The 23,317-nt window shown below is 40.1% G+C and overlaps 1 protein-coding gene across 6 annotated transcripts in view; it reads left to right on the top strand.

The window, feature by feature from the left end:
• LOC143854101 (MUS308 and mammalian DNA polymerase-like protein) overlaps positions 1–23,317 on the top strand; it is a 92,790-nt gene that overhangs the window by 68,447 nt on the left and 1,026 nt on the right. For 4 of the 6 annotated variants that reach the window (XM_077363905.1, XM_077363898.1, XM_077363860.1 and 1 more), the window contains 7 exons: positions 16,560–16,749; positions 17,046–17,159; positions 17,570–17,922; positions 22,477–22,585; positions 22,658–22,798; positions 22,913–23,009; positions 23,108–23,269. In XM_077363905.1, coding sequence (XP_077220020.1) covers positions 16,560–16,749; positions 17,046–17,159; positions 17,570–17,922; positions 22,477–22,585; positions 22,658–22,798; positions 22,913–23,009; positions 23,108–23,205 — 1,102 coding nt within the window. In that variant the 3' untranslated portion in view covers positions 23,206–23,269. Of the gene's footprint in view, positions 1–16,559; positions 16,750–17,045; positions 17,160–17,569; positions 17,923–22,476; positions 22,586–22,657; positions 22,799–22,912; positions 23,010–23,107; positions 23,274–23,317 lie in introns of all 6 variants that reach the window. The other 2 variants (XM_077363870.1, XM_077363891.1) reach the window with 1 other exon arrangement.

Below are 23,317 nucleotides of genomic sequence, written 5' to 3'. Positions count from 1 at the left end.
AAGGCCATACTTCTCTTGGCGTCCCTTCGTGGATCTTACGACCACTTAGTTACCACTCTTCTCTTTGGGAAGGAAACCTTGGTCAAAACAGAGGTAACGTCGGTTCTCCTCACAAGTGAAAAGCTAAAGAAGATTACCGGGGAAGACCCAAGGCAAATGGGCTTGTGGTGAATGCTAACGATAGGCCGGGGCAAGGTCGATCTCGTGACAAGAAGCCAGAAGGGAGTAAATCTCGATCCAAATTGAGGGGAGGAAGCACGATTGAATGTTACTAGTCCCATAAAAAGGGCACATCATAAGAGACTGCAAGAAGCTCCAAGAAGCTCCAGGATGATTTGGAAGAGAAAAAACAAAGAAGTTCAAATCAAGCTAGTGTTGCAGCAGAAAGTTCTAGCAAAAGCTGAAGTGGATGTCAGTTTCTTCAGATAAGGGCTATTTCCGAAATGCGTGGATTCTTGATTCGGGATGTTCCTATCATGTGTCCAAACAAGGATTGGTTTGATAGGTGAAATCTCAAAGGGCAACCCAAGAGAGGGGGGGGGGGTGAATTGGGTAATTTAATTTTCTTCTTAAACTACAAGGGAGTGTGAGATTGGTCCTAGATTATTCTAACCCTTGTTCAATTAATATTGCAAATATAAGAAAGAGATTACCAAACACCACGAGGAGGGGGATGAAGAGTGAGGAGACCACACAACGATTTATAGTAGTTCGGTCACAAACGGACTTACTCCACTACCCAAGTACTTGGTCTTTCCTTGGGATTTTTCTTCACTATTGTGAGATTCTACACGCCGAATCTCCGGGCTTTACAACGAACACCGCCTCCAAGGGAACAAACCCTCTTTACAAGAACCACCTCCAAGGACGTTAACCCTCTTCGCACACCGCCTCAAAGGGTATAACTCCTCTTCACAAATACAATGAAGAATAAAGAAGATGAAAGTTCTCAACCCTCTTAAAGCCGAATACAATATATTCAAAGCTCACAATCACTCCTAATGATTACAAATCAGAGCTCTATGGAGTGCCTATTGACAAGAAGTAAATGAAAGAATGAATGTTCAAGAGGAAGAAGATGAATCCTTTTGATTTTCAAGAGTAAAAGCTCTAAGGTTTCTTAAATGATGGTTCAAAAGGTCCTTTAGAAGGTCTAGGATAGGGTATTTATAGCCAAAGTAAAGATATTACCCAAGTCGCGCAAGCCCCAACGACTACTTTGCCATACGGAGGCGGTCGATCGAGGTGTCGCGGTCGCCCGCCCTTATCAGGCCCTCCTTTTTTATTTTGAAATTTGAAACCGTCGCGGTCGACCGGAGGTGTCGCGGTCGCCCGCCGAGGGCTTTCTGGACATTTTTATTTTTCTTCAAAACCTATCGGCGGTCGGCCGAACCTATGGTGGTCGACCGCCGAGACCTTTCTGGATGGCTCCTGAATTTCCAAGAGCTCATCTGCGGTCGACCGGGGTTGCCTCGGTCGACCAGCCCACTTTTGATGGGTAGATGCTGGAGTTCCAGCATCCATCCCACGGTCGCCTGGGAGACCCCAGTCGACCGGCCCTGTTTTGAAAACTTGTTTTTATACATTAAAGGTTTGGAGCTTTAGGCTATTGTCTTTGGGCTTTTGTCCTAAGTTTTCAAATACCTTTTTGAGTTTGTTGAAATACATTTGAAAAGGTTTTGAAAACTTGAATTCATGCAAATTACTTATTGTCAAGATGACTCTAAGGCAATCTAAAGTGTAATGAACCTTGTGTCTTCTTGAGTCTTCGTCTTCGTCTTCTATGTACTTGCATGAGATGTTCTTGACTTGGAAGAGTCTTCTATCTTACTCTTGTGCTCGTGGTTTCCTTGATTCTTCAATGATTGCAGGAGGACCACTAAGGCTTGACTTTTTCCAAGTTGTGCCCTTCTTCTTTTTGCTTCAAGTGTTGACTTTAATATCTTTTGTCTAAATCACAACACTAGACGAACCATTAGCATTCTACCATCAATTTGGGTTTGTTAATCATCAAAATATGAATGGGTTGCACCTTTGGGCTTACATTCTCCCCCGTTTTTTTGATGACAAACTCAAATTGATTATGGGGTGAAGGCTTCCCCTAAATATGATAAATATGTACCTTTATGCCTCCCCCTCATGATATGTTTATCATATTCTTTGATTCAAAGCAAATTATACCATATTTGCTTGGATCTTTATTTTAGCACAAGATAAGCATAGGTAGTGCAATATACAAAAACTTAGAGAAATTGCATGAATGGTTCATAAATCATAATCAAGTGATGCATAGCCATGAACACATAATCAATTATATCCTATTTCTCCTCCTTCTGTTACATTAAAAAGAGGTGGGAGAGAAATGACCATGGAAAGTACAAAATTCCTCCAAATTTTTTTTTTGTGTGTGTGTTTTAAGAGTCAACTTTTAACTCCACCTATTTAACTACTTATATGCCTACATATATATCCGAATATCATTCAAATAGACATGTTCATGATCTAGATGTAGCCTTTCGCCAAATTCTTAGATGTCTTAATTAGTGACAATAGTACCGTAAAGGGGCATGAGTACCAATTGAGTGAATTTTAAGTTAATGTTTAACATCTAGTCATGCATCCAATAACGAACACACAATCAAGTACATAATTGATATAGATAAACAAGATTTCATTGAAATTCTTTTACTTGATCTAGTGTCCACATATTCAAAATACTTCTAATATCACAAAATCTTTCTTCACTTAGTGGTTTGGTGAATATATCCGCAAGTTGATCATTGGTATTGATATAAGAGATAGCAATATCTTCCTTTTGTGAGTGATCTCTCAAGAAATGATGTCTTATATCAATATGTTTAGTTCAAGAATGTTGAACTGGATTCTTGGTTAGGTTGATTGCTCTTGTGTTATCACAATGGATTGGAACACATTTGAACTTCAAGTCATAATCTTCTAAGGTGTTTTTCATCCATAAAATTTGTGCACAACATGCTCCTGCAGCAATATACTCTGCTTCTGTGGTAGACAGAGCAACATAGTTCTGTTTCTTGCTGAACCAAGACACCAAGGATCTCCCTAGAAACTGACAAGTGCCGCTAGTACTTTTTTTTTATCAATTCTACATTTGGCAAAGTCAGCATTTGAGTATCCTACTAGGTCGAAAGAGTTTGACTTTCCATACCATAGACCTAGACTAGGGGTCCCTCTCAAGTATTTGAATATCCTTTTTACAGAGAGTAAATGAGATTCCCTAGGATTTGACTGAAATCTAGCACATAGGCAAACACTGAACATGATATCTGGTTTGCTAGCAGTTAAATAGAGAAGGCTCCCTATCATTCTCCAATACATTTTCTGATCAACCTTTGGTCCAATGACATCTACTGCTAATTTTGAAGATGTGCTCATAGGAGTGGACTTTGGAGGAGAGCTTTCCATTCCAAACTTCTTTATCAGCTCTTTTGTATACTTTTCTTGGTTTGTGAAGATTCCAGTTTCTAATTGGTGGATTTATAGAGCAAGAAAGTATTTGAGTTCTCTCATCATGCTCATTTCAAACTTATTTTGCATGCATTTGTAGAATTCTTCACACATACTCACATTAGTTGACCCAAAGATGGTGTCATCTACATAGATTTGGACAATGAGTATGTCTTCACTACTGACTTGGAAGTGCTTCACTCGAACTAGCATCCGGTTGACGACATTAGCAAGAGTATCACTGAGTATTCTACTTGTGTTGTTGTTAATTTGAGTCACACCTTTTGATCCGCACAATGGCTCCACCATTTATTCCTCACATCTATGGCTATGGTGATGTGGAGACCGAGTGCTTGTATTGGGTTGACAACCTTGATGCGTATCACAGATTCTATGGCTTCAACCATCGTAAGACATTATGGCGTGCCAGAGAGACATTCAGACTAAGTGCAGAGTTTATGTGGATGCTCATAGAAAGAGAGTGTTGTGACTCGGTGATGCAGGGGCATCTACCGAAGATAACACGGCTGAGGAGATGGCCGAGGAGGTGTATCGTCGTCAGCTTGAACACCCCAAGACAATCCGAAGGTCTGAGCGGATCCGAGTCAGAGGGCGTCACTAAGCTAGATTCGAGGGCACCACTAAGCTGTTGCGTTTTGAAAGCAAAAGGTTATCAATGCCATTTACATCTCCGTTCAAGGGTAGAAATGCCATTTCCGTATGCCTTTAAAATATTGTAAACAGAGCATAGAAGTAGTCTTCTCTGCTCATTTTTTTTAGTTGGTTAGTTTTTGGGACGTTTGAAACGAAAATTGAAAAGGGGATCTGGAAGGAGAGAAAACAACCTTCTTCTCCAACAAGATTGAAATCAAGCTTGAAATTTCAAGCTGATCTTCTTGTTCATCTGTTCTTCCTTGTGTTTTGCAAGGAATCAATTAGCCTCCTCATAGCTTGGATGTCTCCTCATCCAACTACATCTGCTGATCAAAGTTCTATGGAATAAGAGAGATTTGTTTTTTTGTCATTTTTGTGCTTGATTCTTCATTTTTCACATTCAATTGTGGTGTTTTTGTGTGTAATCTTTCTCCGATTGAAAGCTAGGTTTTGTCACACCTCTTCTCAGCACCATTCCATGTTTCTACCTGCATCAAAAGTGGTATAAGAGCTGGAGAGTAGAAATTTCTTAATTTCTATAATCCTAGGGAGAAAAATTCCTTAGATCTGTTCGTTTCAACTCTTATTCTTATTGCTACTGCAATTCAACACTATATCTGGCTGTGATCGAGTGGAATTTTACAGAGAAGTACAAAGAAAGAAGGAGATCGAATGGTGATCCTGATCCGAGTTTCAATAAGATGCTGGGAAAAGTGAAGGATCTGCTATAGATCCACAAGAAATTTCAAGTAAGAGCTCAAGAACAGAACAGATCTGCTTTACATTCGTTCTTTCGGCAAACGTTACTGAAAATCCTCAAAACATTGTGCATTTTAATGACGAATTCTCCTCTGTTAGGGTCTATAAGTGTATTCGTCAACACCTGTTGGTAATCCCTAATACTTCACTGAAATTTGGATGAAATCTCTTGCAAAAGTGCTTGGATCTGTGCTATTATGTAATTCCTGGATTAGAAATTGGAAGTTTCATTTCAGATCTGAAACTTTGTCTTAACTGAAAATTACACCATTCTTGAGTGAATTTGCTGAACTAGAGTTTAGGTTTTTCTTAGGAAAAGACACAATCTGTCAAGAGGATGGCACATGAGCAAACATTGCCGGATCTTGCGAGTTAGATCTGGAAATTCATTACCGAATTTTGAAGATCCGAGTCACTTACATCAGAATATTCAAGCAACAGCTTTGTACCATCGACGGCTCCACCACAAGCAAGATTTAATGGCTCCGAAGAGAGGGAATTATATGGAACCAGCAGTGTCTTCATCTGATATGGCCACAGGGACATTGGACAGTGCTCAGTTGTTGGAAATTCTATTGCAGGGAAAAAAAAAACTAGATGATTTGATTGCTGAAATTAGAAATTTGAATCAGAGAGTTGATAGATTGGTCTTGCAGCCACCGAGCCCAAGGCCAAGGGCTGAGAATGACTTCCAAGAAGGGGAGTCCGATGATTTTTAGGTTAGAGTTCTGAGGAGAGCAGCTCCAAGGCTATATGTGCAGCCACATGAAGATAGGCGTTGGGAATCCGGGATTAAACTTGAGATTCCGGAATCCTTTGGAGGCATGGAAGCCGAGGAAGTCATAGATTGGCTTAATACGGTAGAAGAGATGTTTGAATCCAAGGATGTACCCGCTAACAAGCAAGTACCACTAGTAACCCTTCGGTTCAAGGGAAGGATAGCCGGTTGGTGGCAAGCATTGAAGCATCGTTACCGGGAGTTAGATGAGCCGCCTCTACTATCTTGGGCTGAATTAAAGAGGTGGATGAAGCGTGAATTCCTCCCCTTTAATTACCAACAAGTTTTTTACCATCGGCTCCAAAAGCTTGTGCAAGGAACTAAGACCATGTCTCAATACACGGAAGAGTTCTATCAACTTGTCGCCCGTAATAATTTGAGGGAAACACAAGAACAACAAGTGGATCGCTATTTGGGAGGACTCAAACCATCTATTTTTGAATCTTTGCATGTGCAAGAATTTGCTTCGGTGTCGGCCTCATTTTCCAAAGCGAAATTAGTGGAAGAATCCCAAAGAAGAACATCATATAGGACTGTTTCTCAAGCTATGGGCTATAAAGCTCCTTTCCGGCCTTTGGCACAAGGTGCTTCTTTATCATCCGCTCCTCCCAAGACTCAACAAACAGTCCAAGCTGCTGCTACGCATCCAACCCGCCCGGTAACACGCTCCCAAAGTGGAATGCAAGGTGCACAAGGCCAAATTTCAGCACCTAGACCTTCGGTACGTTGTCATGGGTGTGAAAATCTTGGGCATTACGTTAGGGACTGTCCAAAGAAGCAACAAATGTATGTTCATGAGGATGTGAATCCGGAAGAAGAAGATGATGAGCAGCAAGAACTTGGGGCTCTTGATGACGCCGAAGAGACCTATATCCTAGAAGAGGATGATATAGGCCAAAGCTTGGTTTCCCGTTGATTTTACTTGACTCCTAAGCTCAAGGAGGAGAATTGGCTGCGGCATAATATATTCTCCACCCGATGTACCATCAATGGTTTGCTTTGAAAAGTCATCATTGACTCGGGAGGTTGTGAGAATGTCGTGGCAAGTGATGCGGTCCACCGGCTAGGATTGCAAGAAGTTCCCCACCCTCACCCTTACAAGATCGCTTGGCTCAATAATGCTAATGAGGTGAAGGTCTCCACACGTATTTTAGTCACATTTTCAGTTGGGAGTGCCTACAAAGATGAGGTGTGGTGTGATGTGGTAACTATGGACGCTTGTCATCTTCTCTTGGGCCGGCCATGGCAATATGACCGGAAAGCCATTCATGATGGGTTCTCCAATACGTACACTTTCTTCATAGATAGACAAAAAGAAGTTTGTTTTGATGCCATCCAAGGGGGAACAAAAGAAAGATGATAAGAAGAAGGATGAGAAAATGAAGAGCATAGTTACTTTATCAAGACATGAGATAGAAGATGAACTCCAAGAGGGTTCCGGTGACATAGTCTTCGCTTTGATTGCTAGAGGACTGATTTGTGAAGAATTTGAGGAAGCTCCACAAATTGTTCGGCCCCTACTTGAAGAGTTTGCTGATGTGTTTCCCTAGGATCTTCCCCATGAGTTACCTCCTATGAGAAAGACACAACATGAAATTGAGTTGCAACCGGGTTATATTTTACCCAATCGGCCACATTACCGCATGAGCCCCAAAGAACATGAGGAATTGCGTCGTCAAGTGGAGGAATTACTTGACAAAGGTTTCATTAGAGAGAGTACCAGCCCATGCGCTGTTCCGGCACTATTAGTTCCAAAGAAAGATGGCACTTGGCGCATGTGCATTGATAGTAGAGCTATCAATCGCATAACGGTCAAGTATCGCTTTCCGATTCCGAGGCTAGATGATATGCTCGATCAAATAAGTGGGGCAAATGTGTTCTCTAAAGTGGACCTAGAGAGTGGTTATCACCAAATTAGAATAAAGACCCGGTGATGAATGGAAGACGGTGTTCAATATACGAGAAGGCCTCTTTGAGTGGCTAGTCATGCCATTCGGACTATCAAATGCACCTAGTACTTTTATGCGGATCATGAATGAACTTCTAAGGCCTTTTATTGGTTGTCTTGTGGTCGTATAATTTGATGATATACTTATCTACAGCAGCGACATGGACAGCCATTTATCACACCTTCAACAAGTTTTCAGTACATTAAAGCACCAACATCTTTATGCCAACTTGACGAAGTGCAATTTTTGCACTAGTCGATTGATCTTCTTGGGCTATGAAATTTCAAATGAGGGGGCTGAAACCGGACATGTCTAAAGTGCAAGCAATCTTGGAATGGCCAACTCCAAAAACTATAGAGAAATTAGAGCATTTCATGGGTTAGCAAGCGTTTGTTAGAGAGTTTAGCACTCTTATGGCATCGTTGACCGATTGTATAAAGAAATGGGACTTTAAATGGTCCAAGGCAGCGCAAGAAAGTTTTGAAGCTATCAAAAGAGCCTTGACAACGGCTCCGGTACTTGCCTTACCAAACTTTGATCTTTTGTTTGAATTGGAGTGTGATGCAAGTAAGGTTGGAATTGGTGCTGTTCTAACTCAAGAGAAATGTCCCGTGGGATATTTTAGTGAGAAAGTGGATGGTGCTAAGAAAAATTACGGCACCTATGATTTAGAATTGTATGCCATCGTGAGGACATTGCACCATTGGAGGCATTATTTGGTGCAAAGGGAGTTTATTCTATTTTCCGACCATGAAGCCTTGAAGTACCTCAATATACAACAAAAGTTGTCTCCAAGGCATGCAAAATGGGTGAATTATCTCCAACAGTTTACTTTCACACTCAATCACAAAGCCGGGATTCAAAATAAGGTTGCCGATGCCTTAAGCCGGAGGGACACTCTCTTAAATGTTTTGCAAATTCAACTTCTTGGCTTTGAAATGTTGAAAGAAGAATTGAAGCATGATCCACACTTTAGCAAGCTTCTTGAGGAAGTTGAAAGTGGAGGAAAACCGGACATCTTGTTACTAGATGGTTATCTCTTCAAAGGAAATGCATTGTGCTTGCCGGATACTTCATTGAGGTTGAAAGTGTTGAAAGAAACTCATGAAGCGGGACACTTTGGCAAGGACAAGACTCTAGCAGCCTTGAAGGAGCGTTTTTATTGGCCGGCTATGGACAAAGATGTTGACCGGTTTGTGAAACGGTGTTGGAAATGTCAAAGTAGCAAGGGTCACACTTCAAATGCCGGATTATATCAGCCCTTACCTATTCCAACAGCCCCTTGGGAGGATATATCTATGGATTTTGTGTTGGGATTACCCAAGACACCTAGAGGATGGGATAGCATTTATGTAATTGTTGATTGCTTTTCAAAGATGGCTCACTTTATTCCATGCAAGACGACTCTTGATGCCACAAGAGTTGCTGATTTGTTCTTTAAAGAGGTGGTCTGTTATCATGGTCTTTCACATTCCACAGTGTCAGATTGTGACTCGAAGTTCAAAGTCACTTTTGGCGGTGTTTATGGAAACGGCTTGGTACCACCTTCAAATTCTCTAGTCCGTATCATCCTCAAAGTGATGGTCAAACGGAGGTTGTTAATCGATCTCTTGGGAACATGTTGAGGACCACGGTAAAGAGTTTTGGCAATTGGGATTTGGTGTTACCAAAGATTGAATTTGAGTTCAATGGCTCCATCAACCGTAGTACCGGTTTTACTCCTTTCCAAATTGTTTTGGGCAAGAATCCTAAAGGTCCATTGGACTTGCTTCCACTACCTATTTCAACTGAGAAATCTCCTAAAAAAGTGGAAGAAATTTGGGAAAGCTTGCAGCACATTCACTCCCAAGTGAAGGCCAACTTGTTTAAGCACAACACCAATACAAAGAAAAGGCTGATTTTGAAGCGGAAAGATGTCTCTTTTGAGGTTGGAGATAAGGTTTGGGTGTATGTGCCACCGGAGAGGTTCCCTACCCGTCAATATAGCAAGCTACAAATCAAGAAATTCGCTTCCGAGATTCTTGCCAAGATCGGTGACAATGCTTATCGAGTACTACTTCTGGAAGATTGGATGATTGACAGTCTTTTTAATGTGAGCCACATATTTCCATTCTATGGTGAAGATAGTGAGAACTCGAGGTCGAGTTCAATCCAAGAAGGGGAGAGTGATGCAGGGGCATCTACTGAAGATAACACGGCGAAGGAGATGGCCGAGGAGGTGTATCGTCGCCAGCTTGAACACCCCAAGACAATCCGAAGGTCTGAGGATCCGAGTCCGAGGGCGTCACTAAGCTGGATTCGAGGGCACCACTAAGCTGTTGCGTTTTGAAAGCAAACGGGTGTCAATGCCATTTACATCTCCGTTCAAAGGTAGAAATGTCATTTCCGTATGCCTTTAAAATCTGTTGCAAACAGAGCATATAAGTAGTCTTCTCTACTCATATTTTTTAGTTGGTTAGTTTTTGGGACGTTTGAAACGAAAATTTAAAAGGGGATTTGGAAGGAGAGAAAACAACCTTCTTCTCCAACAAGATTGAAATCAAGCTTGAAATTTCAAGCTGATCTTCTTGTTCATCTGTTCTTCCTTGTGTTTTGCAAGGAATCAATTAGCCTCCTCATAGCTTGGATGTCTCCTCATCCAACGACATCTACTGATCAAAGTTCTATAGAATAAGAGAGATTTGTTTTTTTGTCATTTTTGTGCTTGATTCTTTATTTTTCACATTCAATTGTGGTGTTTTTGTGTGTAATCTTTCTCCGATTGAAAGCTAGGTTTTGTCACACCTCTTCTGAGCACCGTTCCACGTTTCTACCTGCATCACTTGGGCAAACCTCCATTCCGCTGATGGGAGCAGGTCCGTGATCGCTTGTTGAGGATTTATGCTCCTGCAGAGTATCAGCGACGACGTGATGAGGAGTGAGCCCATGAGGACCGATGGGAAAAATTCTTGGCCCAGCATCGCCGAGAATGGAAGGCTCGCCATAAAGAGAAGGATGATCTTGATGCCCTCACCATACAGATGCAGAGACTCGAGAGACAGGCACATGCATTTCCTTCTCCACCCCTAGAGGCTGATGATGAGGCTAGAGAACAAGAATTGGTGGGGGAGAGGTTATGGCGGATACTGAGGATTTACATGGGCAGTTAGGAGAGTTGTTGAGACAATCATTTTAGCGTTAGACATTGATGGTGGAGAGCTTGACACTAGCATTGTTTTTATAACTAGTGATGAGCTTGTTTTTCTTGATAGTGAGGCCAACGATGATGATGATATTGAGATTACGATATTGAGATTACGACAGAGCATGCTGAGACAGAGTCTGCCACATCGTTAGTGAGCACAATTGCAGTTGAGGAGCATACACACATAGACGTTACAGATGACATTACCTTCGCCACATGCACCGATAAATTCTTGGCAGATGTTCATGTTGAGATGGTGCTGCCTATAGCCATTACACCCGGCACAAATGATATATTTGGTGAGATTACAGCTAGTTGGCATGGCAGACCACTATATCACTACCACTTTCAGCAGATGCTTGTTTTCATATGGACTAGTACCCCTCTTGACCACCATATTTGCAGGGATGATCCATTCTTGATGAGATGCATCGGGCAGACTGACTTTTATGGATTACTATTCTCCCTGAGAGGGTGGATTATCTACATTTTCGGAGTCGTCCTTCTATGAGGCTGATCAGAACTCAAGGGCGAGTTCTTTCAAGAAGGGGTGTTTGATGCAGGAGCATCCCCTTTGTCGTTCTCTACATCAGCCCTTGCAGCTCATTAGTCTAGGCTTTTCTATTTGTCTTAGCTTAGTAGTGGTAGTTCATATATTTCATGTCATTTTAATTTAGTATGAGTAGTTTAGGGGCTTTACATTTTCATTAGGGGTATTTTAGACATTTTATGTTGTATTAGGGGGTGCCTATATAAAGCTCCTTCCCTCTCATTTGTAAGCAACCCCTTTATGATATAGAATTTGGAGAGAAATTTTATCTTTCTTGTCTTTCTTAAGAAATTGGAATTGCAAGCTATTGATTGTAGCCTTCTTTTTTTCAAATTCTCCTATCTTTTCCCTTGTTGCATGCTAGGGCGTTGCCGACAATTCCGTGCTTGATCCGATCCCGAGCGTCCCCACCCCCGAAGTAAGATTTGAACTAAACGATAAACAAAGATAAATCCACTGAAACAGATCATGGTTTCGCAGGTCATCCATTACGAATCGTCTCCTCAAAGCCTGTCTTTTCTAACATAGCGCTGAACTGCTCCATGCAACTTCTATTGAAACCACTCCCTTTTGTGCTCTTTCGCCTAGCTAGATTTCAATATGTATCTCAAAGCAGCATTTCCTTTCACAGGCGTAGGCAAATGCTAAAAAATAAGCATACGGGGCGGAGCGCTCCGTTGTTCACCGCTAGTTCATAAGAAACCCCTTATTCTCCTTATTAGAAGATAAGGATGGAAGAATAGGACTCTTTCCCAGTATCATAACCTGTCGCTGGGAGGAGAATCAAACCATTAGTGGAAAGATCTGTTGTTCGATCTGCATTTTTAGGGGACGATGAAAAACATAGAGTATCGTTAATTCTGATGGCCTTACATTTTCTTTTTATTTATCGTGAATGATTCCATCATTAAATATAGTATACCTGGTCCTTCCCTTTTGGGCTGGTTATGGGCGAGGAGGGATTCGAACCCCCGACACCTTTGAGTGTGTTGATGGAACATGGTAAAACATTCATATTGCCCTCTCGAATCATATCCAATAGTCATTGGAATTTCATATATCCTGCCATTCTCCACGAGAATTCTGATTTATTGGCGAAAAGGCAAAGAAATAGATTCAAATGACCTGGTCCAATAGGGAATTCCCAATTCATTGGGCTGATCAATGAACCTAAAAAATCCCTCAAATTGTATCTGAACGACCCTCACAAATTACGGATACTAATTTGTTAAGAATCAATCGGATTGACAACCCTATTTTCCAAAAAAAAAAAAAACAGATTAAGCTTCCGCCGATTGCCGTTCTGCGTCAGAGGAGATCCACCACATGCTATGTTCAGATTGGCAGGTGGGCCTGACTCTTGGAAGGCTTTCCTTCAGTCGACGATCGCCTTGTCTACGAAAGAGGCAGAATGTATGGGAATATTTTAGGTTGCCAAGGAGGCCATTTGGATGGCTGGATTGGTTCGATATGTTGCTGAAGCTAGAAGAAGTCTTGTTACACTGTGACAGTCAAAGTGCAATATATTAGGCGAAGAATCAAGTAAATAATGCCAGGATGAAACATATACATGTGAGACATCATGAGATAAGAGAATGGGTGGTAGATAGAAGCATCAACTTGAAGAAAATACATACAGATGACAATGCAGTAGATATGTTGACAAAGTCAGTTACAACAACCAAGTTCAAGCATTGCTTGTGGACTTGGCTAATATCAGCCATTATTTATGATTGGTGAGGCACCCCATAGAGTGGGGTGGGCACCTCATGTGCACGAGGTGTGGAGTTGTGTTTCAGAGAGCATATAACGGAGTATCATCTTCAGGTGGTTACAGAATTTAAGCCAAGGTGGAGATTGTTGTGCAAATGTCTTGTATTCTGGCATTATACTGGACCTGACGGACTAATGTGCGCGACTCACACGCGGACCGGGGTGCGGGGAAGCGCCCCGTTAGAAATAATTTTCGGATTCTTCACTAGAGGGTATTTCGGTAAATTTCTCCATGTAGTAGAATTGATATATAAGCCACATGTTAGGATTACGGGATTAGGTTTTTCTTTTGTGTTTTCTTGGCCAAGAAGAAGAGAGTTTGTAACCCTAAACCGTAATAGGGGGAAATCTTCCCCCGTGGACATAGGGAGGCCCGAACCACGTAAATCTTGTGTTTCTTGTGTGACTGTGTTTCTTTGCATCGTTCTTTTGGTGTTTTTGTTGCACATCGTAGTTGATCCTTGTCGAGAAGGTATTTCTCAGTTTTTCTACAGTTTTCATCCCCACTGAAATGCATACTGAAACAAAACTGTAATTGTAGTGGTGGTATACAATATTTGTATGTGTTACATTATTATGTTTATACGAATTGCATGTGAAATGTGATCTATCTAATATGCAAAAGGGATTTGCTAGAGACCATTGTAGAAAGGCATTTTGCGGCTGGCTGTTGCATGTGAGGGCAGCCACCTCAGACGAATTAAATGAATGCAACAAAATCTGCTGAAAAGTGAGCCTGTGTGGATGCTTTCACATGCAACAGCCAGCCGCGAAATGCCTTTCTGCAATCGTCCCTAGCAAATCCATATGTATAAAGTTTTTTATGAATTACATGAGAAATGTGGTATGTACAGAACTATCTGGCATGCGCGACATTGCATGTCACTAGGTGTTCGATGTTGTTAAACCATTATGGATCGTTGTCTTCTTATGTGTGATTTCCAAGTGTTGTGTTCTTATTTGTGATTTCCAAGTTTGTATTTGTGTTTATTTCATCATTTCCCTTCTTATAAGTCTATCATTTGCGTATGTTTCCATATGTTTCATTTTATTAGATTTCCATCGAAACTGGAATATTTTCATTTCCGTTGTGACCGAAACCAAACTAAAATTTGAAACCTTGCACTTCGTTGCAACTATCCTCAATTCTATTGGATTTTGCATCTCTGGTTTGTACATGGTGGTAATAACTAGTGGTGAAACAATAGATGTGGATAGTTGAGCCAGAAATTAGGTCTTGTTGCTAAGAATTTACTGTATAATATGGCGAGGTTCGGGTTGATCTAATTCAATTTTGTACAACAATCAGCCTGAATAGTCCCACTTGCAACATTGGAATGATCGAGCTTGTGTGGAGTTTTAAGTGCATCATAAAGGGTGCGTTTGGATTACAGGAATGAGGAATTGGTATTGGTATCAAATTCCATACCCTTTCCATTTCCCATGGCAAAGGGAATGTCAATTTTGATTCTACAATTTGAGTAAACATTAGAATCAGGAATCGGTATTAACATCTCTCTTGGTATTTCATCATCTGAGAAAAGGTTCCAACGCAAGAGAGGAAGTTCGCAACATGAATTCTTAGGCATGGATTGAATTAAAAAAAAAAAAAAATATTTTGGGAACCTCTCCAAAAAATTACAGCTCTCCATTACGGTAGAGATTTTCCAAACGTCTTTGTAAAAATTGGATGGCATTCAAAACAGTAAGAAAAGCTGCTGCATTTTCATCCACTTTACACCATGGAAAAAGCAGAAGGAAAAAAGTAGAAGAAACCCATATTGCCAAAACGCAAAATCTAACCCCAAGCACACATTTAGAACTGGGCATGTTTATCCGATGATAGGGTTTAAACACTCAAATCCAGAACCAAATTCTGTGGCTTTTATTTTTTTTAGGGAAACCTAAAAGAATCAAATTTTGGAAGAATGATCTAGATCTCTCTCGTTACTGGAGTTCAAATAGTTTAGACTACAGAAACCAGAAAAAATAAAAGTACAGAGAGAGAAAGAGGAGAGAGAGAGAGAGAGAGAAATTCTAGGGCTTGATGAGCATTATCCCATCAAGTCTGAAAATCAGGGATGATTGTAGGGCTTGGAGAGAGAGAGAGAGAGAGAGAGAGAGAGAGAGAGAGAGAGAGAGAAAGAGAGAGAGAGAGAGATTTTAGGGCTTGATGACGATCCCACCTAGTCCAAAAGTTGGGGATTCTAATGCTTAGAGAGAGAGAGAGAGAGAGAGAGAGAGAGAGAGGCGGCTTAGAGAGGAAGGGGTGGGAATCAGAATACCACCTATCGAGGTGGGTTTCGTTCTCCCTCAAATATTCCCCCAAATATTCCGCCCCGTTCTTTCCATTCTGCGCGGATGCCACAACCAAATGCCAGAATCTGTGTAGAAGGAATCCGATACCCATTCAAATTGCCTATTCCAGCGTACCAAATGCACCCAAATGGTTTTTCATGCTTTTGGGAAGTGGATGTCGTTGGGGTGAAAATGGCATGAATAAATTTATAATTTTCTGTTATCTTTCGAGCAAAAAAGAAATGAGGACAGTCTTTTTTTTTTTTTTTAAATTGGTTTCACTGATGAATTGTACCACTATTATAGTCTTATTATTTTGCTTCCAGATTGCTAGTATTCGAACCACACAATTTTTTGCTGTGAAGTTGTCATGATCTGTGTTAAAAGTTGGTTGTAATTATTGATTTCGATCAACTTACAATTGTTGCTTGTGCTGATGGTATTACCCAGACTTATGCTCATTCATGTGGTGATTTCTGGATGCTTCTTTGTTCAAGTTTGGCATTTTCTATTAAACATGGGAGAATTGCATTCTTAGGGGTACTCTCACTATTATCTTGGATGGCATTGTTACCTCTCATAATGTTCATTGGGACTGACTGTCAGAAACTGTTTATTAGTATAATCGCTTTTCCAATGCCTCTAATTTTGATGTGGCTTATAAGAGAGAAGGTTATCACATTTCAAATGCTTCATGAATTTTCTTCATTCTGGACCTTTTCAATAATGATATGGCGGTGTTTCTAGATTAGTGACAAGGATTGAAATTTCGGTTTCAGTGTCGGTTTCGGCCACAACCGATACCCCGCCGAAATTTGGTATAAAGAAAACAAATTCAGGCTTTTGCCTAATTTTTTCCGAAATTGCAGAAATCTCTGAAATTTTGGCAAGAAGTTAAATTAAAAAAATTAAAAATGAATTTTGCCAAAATTTACAAAATTTCTGAAATTTAATTTCGGAAATTTCGTCCGAAATATGGGCCGACACCTAATCTTTGTTTTTTCGGTGTTGTCCCGGACTCAAATCGTAAATTTCGGCCGATATCTGGCCCTACACAGACATCATTGTCCATTCTTTCTATTGTCATTGTTAAAGGCCTTCACATTTTTGTAAACTTGTTGTTCTTTACAGGCATCAACACCCTATTGTTTCAGTAATTAAAGAGCACAGGACATTGTCCAAACTCTTAAACTGTACACTGGGATCAATATGTTCGCAGTCGAGGCTTTGTGTGAGGTCACAAAAGTATACTGTTCATGGACATTGGCTTCAGACCTCTACTGCAACTGGACGACTTTCAATGGAGGAACCTAATCTTCAGGTTTGGATTGTTCATTTTCTGAGGGATGATAGACTGAAGGGTGCCCTTGCAAAAAGCCAAGGGCGCCCCTATTGGTCCTTGGCAAAAAAGTGCATTTATTGCTGTTTTAATTTTATGGTTGTCAATGTCATTTCCTAAATTTCCGTGCGCACTTTTTTCCATTGGACCAATGGGGACTCCCTGGTAACTGGATTTTACAAGGGTGAACTTCAGTCTATCATTTTATTTGTTTATTGTTCTTGAGTCAATTAGATTAATTCCTTTGTGAATTCTCTGCTAATGTTTATTCTTTTTAGTGCGTGGAACATACAGTTGACTTCGCGAGTCATCATATTGACAAAAACAGCTCAAGTTCTTCAGATGCCGAGTCTCATCAAATCAATCCCCGTGATTTCTTTACCCCAACACAGGTAATGATTTGTTTGCTATTGTTGTAGAGAGAGAGAAGGGGGGGGGGGGGGGGGGGGGGCAGCATAAGGATGGCTCTGGCCCCGAATCCCCGTCTATAATTTACATAAATATCCCTAATCCCTATATGTCTTTCCATAGTGTTATATTTTAGTTTGGAACTTTGTATTCTTATTTAATAATTGTTATTTGGCGGGGATGGGGCGGGGAATTTTTCGCCGTAGTATGCGAGGCAGGGATTAGATTTCCCCTCTGGGCAGGGGCGGGGATTCCCCCGTCATCCCTAAAGCGGGGATGGGGAATGCAACATCCGGCCCCACCCCACCCCGTTGCCTCCCCTATATTGTTGTCCACTGAATGAATATTTTGTTAGCCATGAGATTATAACTTACATCCTTGATTTTCTTGACAGGACAACTGGTTGCTGCTTGCAGCAGACTACTCTCAGATAGAGCTGCGGCTGATGGCTCACTTCTCCAAGGATTCTTCACTAATTGAACTTCTTAGTAAGACAGATGGTGATGTTTTTCGGATGATGGCTGCAAGATGGACCGGGCAGCTGGAATCTACTGTGAGTTCCATGGAAAGAAATCAGATGAAAAGGCTAGTCTATGGCATCCTCTATGGAATGGGTGCTAATACCCTCGCGGAACAACTGGATTGCACTTCAGACGAAGCTTCTGAAAATATCCAAAGTTTTAAAAAATCTTTTCCTGGTGTTTCTGCTTGGCTCCATGAAGCAGTTGCATCTTGCCGCCAGAAAGGGTAGGTTTAAGTTTTCATATTTGTTTATGTTCCAAATGTCAGTTTACCCAACATTTTCTTCTTCTTCTTTTTCAAAGGTCAGATTTCTATCAAGGTAGAGACAAAGATATCAATAGATTTTCATGAAGAACTATAAAATATGCAGTTGAATTTCTAGTAATTCCATTTTCGTTGTTCTAATTAAAACTCCTCTATTGTTAATGTAACCCTAAATTATTGACGCCTTTTATTTTCATGTTTGTTGTTTTCCATTTCTATCACGTTTTCGAAAAATTTGCATTATTTTATATTTTCGAAGTCTCTGTATACATCATGCCTCTCTTATGCATTTTGTTTCTATACACTTTAAATATATTTTAGGGTCCTATATTTTTTGAATTCTGTCTTCTTTGTACCACCTGTGTATTACCCTTGTATTTCTTTCTGTCACTGGAAAATATTCATGTCTAATTTGCAAGGTTGTAACGGCCTTCTGATTTGGATGCCATAAATGCATTGATACTCATGTTTATGTTTTTGAATCCCAATAAGATGATATCAGCTGACTATGAACCATACAAATTGCAACAGATCTGATTACATCAGGAAGCATATATAATAGATGTGTGATTTTTTTTATTGGAATTTGTTGCCTTGTGTTGAACGTGGAACAATAATGCTAGATGGATCTTCCAACTACCATGTTTAAAATTTATAATGTGCTCTGTTATCAATGTAAATAGCACATAGATACACCATCTATCAAGATGCATTATCATTCTTAATGCCACTGATCTCCAGATACCCTGAAACAAGTAACACAAGAATCTGTATCATCTTGATGTATGAATGAGCCATGCCCATCATGAATTGGTATGCCTGGGGGCCATGGCCCACCAAAGATCCCACTTGACCCTTACATAACATGAAGTAGTCTTCTATTTTTATTAATTTTAGTTTGGCTTTTCTTTTATATAAATTTTATTCTTTTTTTTTTATGGGTAAGCTGGGGTTCACATGAGAAGGGGAGAAACAAACACAAACACAAAAGTAATAGGAAAAACAAGAGCCATAAGGAACAACCCCCAAAACAGTGAGGAGGCAAACCGAAAACTAAAAACTGCTACAATAAGAGAGCACTTGAACTTAGCACAAAACAGCAAGGAGGAAAAAAAAATATTAAGCACTTCCAAAATCCACCAAAATGCCTAGCGAAAGCTCGCAGCATCATCTTGGGATTAGTTTAATCGGAGAGAATGTAGATATCTTTGAGAGAACAGGGAAAGCTCCTGACGAAGATGGCTGGAAGAGGGACGGGATCCTTCCTTTTTTACGCTGAACAACATTCCAGGAGCTGTCCACACTTGAAGAGCCTAAATTAGGAGGATGTTCATGATGGGGAGACTTCTCGCTGATGGTATTAATATTATGAGTGCGATCTTCAAGAGGCAAAAATCTGTTACTATTTATCTGAGCAAGAGGAGAGCTAATCTGTTCTTGAAATTTTTGTTTCGGGCTTTCACTGTTGATCATGGGAAGCTCTTTCTGAGCATAATTTTTAACATGGTTAGGATTACTTTCTTGAACCTTTGATTTTTGGATAGGTCTCCACATTTTTTTTATTTGCTCACCTGCTGGACGAGAGGAATGATGGAAGCAATCCTCTGTGGAATGACTAAAATCATTGCAGTAAGAACAAGCCCTCGGCTTTCATTCATATTCTATTTTTTGAAGTTCTTCTCCCTTGGAGGTTCTGAGATTTATGGAGTCAGGTAACTGTTGTCCAGCCTTGATTTGGATGCAAATCCTTGCAAAATTGAGTCTCGAGGCCTCAGCGGTGTGGGGGCCCATATATAGCGGAGTTCCAATCAAACTTGCAATCCTGCCGAGGCAATGATGATTCCAAAACTTCAAATGGAGACCAGGGAGGCGTATCCAAACCGGAATTTCCGAAATGCATTTCTTTTCAAAGATCATGTCCGGTTCCCAGCGCTCTAGAATGAGGGGTTTTCCTCCATCACTATGCCCCGTATCTTCAAGGACACGAACACAATCGTCCGGACAGGAGAACTTGAACAGAAAAAACCATTTTCTAGAGTGAACATATGTAATTTACCATTGAGTTTCCATCTTCGAACTAAGCTCTCTCTAAGAGATAAGAAGTATGGTCTCTTACCTAGGAAGTAGCCCACTAGGCAATTTGCCCATTTTTCCTCAAATTTTTGAATTACTTCATCATTGAAGAAAAGCTCCATTTTTTCCTTTTCATCCTTACCTGGATTGATGAGGTTAAGGTTGGTATCAGCTGGGGGAGATTCCTGATTAGAAAATAGCATTTTTCCAGGGCGGTTTGGAAGACCCACTACCAATTGCATGATTACCTCTAGATGCCGAAGGCAAACCACCACCAGAGACACTGATGTTTGCAGGGAGAGACGAATTCTGGCTTCTAACAGCGGCAGTTGCATGAGGACTAAATTTTATTCTAGTTAGACATAAAAGGTTATTTGTTAATGTTGAAGTAAAAGGCATAAACGAGGTGTAAATGTTTTCTTCTTACACTACATTATGGATGGTTTTATAGGGGAGAGGCAAGAGCCAAAAAATTTATAGTTTTTGACCTAATTGTGTTTTGAAGAGAAGGAGAACTCTCGTTCATGGTTTTAAATTTCTGCTGAAACCAACACGGAGCGACAAAAATTTCCATTTCCATCCCCCACAAACACTGACCGAAATCCAAATGTATACTAAAACAAAATCCGCTAGTGTACTAGTGGTACACCATACTAATATATGTTTTTTTTTTATGGGTAAGCTGGGGTTTAGTGGAGACCCCTACCGATTTATTTCAAAAAAAGAAGATAATACAATAGAAAGCTCAAAACCAACCCTAACTCGGAAACATTGAGGACGGGAGAACCAAAGCTCAAAACAAATGAGCGGCAAACACAAGCCTGAAAGATTAAAATGCTCTATACTGTGAATTACATAATCGGCTAATTTTGAATGGGTATGCTGGGCTCTTTGAGATCGTTTTGTCCAAATTTTCTTTTGAACTTCCCGTCATGAGTCATTTGATTCTTCGGGGCTCTTTGAGATCGTTTTGTCCAAATTTTCTTTTGAACTTCCCGTCATGAGTCATTTGATTCTTCAACTGGAATCAGTTGGTCCGAAGTTGAGGAGAGAATCCCCACCTGGCACGACATGCTTTTTTCGTTTGAAACACTTGCTAACTCCTCCTCAACTTCTCTTAGAATCTCCATTTTTGTATGGATTGTCAGATCCTCAAAGCTTCTTTCTGAGATCATTGATTTGAGCTTTGTCAGTCTCTCAGATAGGAAGATGGCACCATTTAATTTTTGAGATAGAATCTGGTTAAAGGAGAAGTCATCTAAATGTGAGGGATTCTCAGACTCAGACTCTTCATCTAAATGGCACCATCTAATATATGTTACATACTTATATTTTTATAAATTGCATATGAAATGTGGTGTATGTTTTATGTATACCTATTTATATGTATTACATATGAAATGTGATATATACTGAAATAGTAGACATTTGCAGTAACTATTGTCACTAGGTATTTGATGTTGTTTAACCATTATGGTTGGTTTTCTTTCGGTTATATAATGGATTTTTAGTGTTTATTTGTGCTTATTCTAGCACTTCCTGATATTTCATCTCTAGTGTCCATCATTTGCATATGCTTTCATGATTTTACAGGCTTTTCATCAAAATTTCCAATCGAATTTCACGCTGACTGAAACTGAAACTAAAACCTGAATTTAAAACATTTCTCTCGTCCTGTTTATCTCCTCTAAGACTTGTATTTTGACTGGAGCTTGGTTTGAGCTTGGAGATTTTCTTTTGGCTAGTGATCATGTTATTCTCTCTTCCACCTTCTCTTGATTAGGGTTACTTTTTTTTTGTAGGGGAGGGCGTCAAGAGCCAAACATTTTATAGATTTTGACCTAATTGTGTTTTGAAGTGAGGGAGAGCTCTTGTTCATGGTTTTAAATTTCTGCTGAAACCAACAGGAAACAACCAAAATTTTTTCCATTTACATTTCCATTTCCATCCCAACGTGTATATTGTCAATTTTAACTCTCATTAAGCAAGCCACAAGCATTTTTTTTATTATTAATTTGTTGAAAATTGTGAAACAACCAATTACTCCAAAATCTTAAGCCGTTGCCTATTTGCCTACACGTGGCACATGTCGCCCCTCTTTTTTTTTTTGGGTTGGCCATTACATGTGGATTTTTAATATCAAGGAGGTTGGAACCCAGGACCTTTGCTATGATACCATGTGAAACAACCAATTACTCCATAAGTTTAAGCCGTTGGAGAAGGCGTTATTCAATCTTTTATACTTTAACAAAAATCTCTACCATGGTTCTGTGAGTTTTTCTTCTCTCAGCGTAGTGAATGTAGGTTTGACATGTTTTCCTCTGTGCAGCTATGGTTCTATAATATTTTCCCCCTTTTTTCATTTTGCGCATTGGTTTGACTATTTTCCTCTTTGTACCGCTAATAGAGGATGCTATTTTCCGTAAATGCCCTGCACTGCAGATATGTGGTGACTCTAAAGGGAAGGAAACGTTTTTTGTCAAAAATAAAGTTTGGGAACAGCAAAGAGAAAGCCAAGGCTCGCCGACAATCCGTAAATTCTATTTGTCAGGTAGCAGAACTTGCATTACATGTGTGTTATATTTAGGCCACCTTGGTATTGATGAATTGATTGCTTTTCTAGGGTTCGGCTGCTGACATAATCAAGATTGCAATGATAAATATCCATTCCTTGATTGTCCATGGATACGTGACACCGAATTCAAGCATTTCAGACATGAAAAAATTTTCCATGCTGAAAGGCCACTGCCGAATTCTTTTACAGGTCATTACATTTAAAAGAATCCTGGACACTTCTTTAATTATTTTTTACAACGAAGATTACAGACCTTTTGTTCTTATTGAGATTAAGTTTTTAATCAATTGATGAACTGTTCAGGTACATGATGAACTAGTACTGGAAGTTGATCCATCATTGGTAAGAGAGGCTGGACTATTGCTGAAACTAAGCATGGAAAGTGCCGTCTCACTTATGGGTATGTATGAGCTCAATCCTAACTGATATGGTCATATTTACTGTTTCAGAGATTATACTAAGCTCTCTCTCTCTCTCTCTCTCTCTCTCTCGTTTCAGTTCCTTTGCATGTCAAGCTGAAGGTTGGAAGAACATGGGGTTCTATGGAGCCTTTTGACCCAGACCTTTCTAAAGAAGTGCTTGTGCAGTGTCCATAAATTATAAAATGACGTGCTAATGATACACAAACACTCGCATATGTTCAGATGCACATCCATGTTGGTAGGTATGCAGATATGTAATTTCTGTTTGAGCCAAACCTTCTCATAG

The sequence above is a fragment of the Tasmannia lanceolata genome, unplaced genomic scaffold, assembly GCF_043159265.1.
Source record: "Tasmannia lanceolata isolate RefF3 unplaced genomic scaffold, GAP_Taslan_0.1 ptg000003l, whole genome shotgun sequence".
Classification (NCBI taxonomy): domain Eukaryota; kingdom Viridiplantae; phylum Streptophyta; class Magnoliopsida; order Canellales; family Winteraceae; genus Tasmannia; species Tasmannia lanceolata.
Note: the sequence above shows the minus strand (reverse complement) of the source record. Positions and strands in the feature narration are given on the sequence as shown.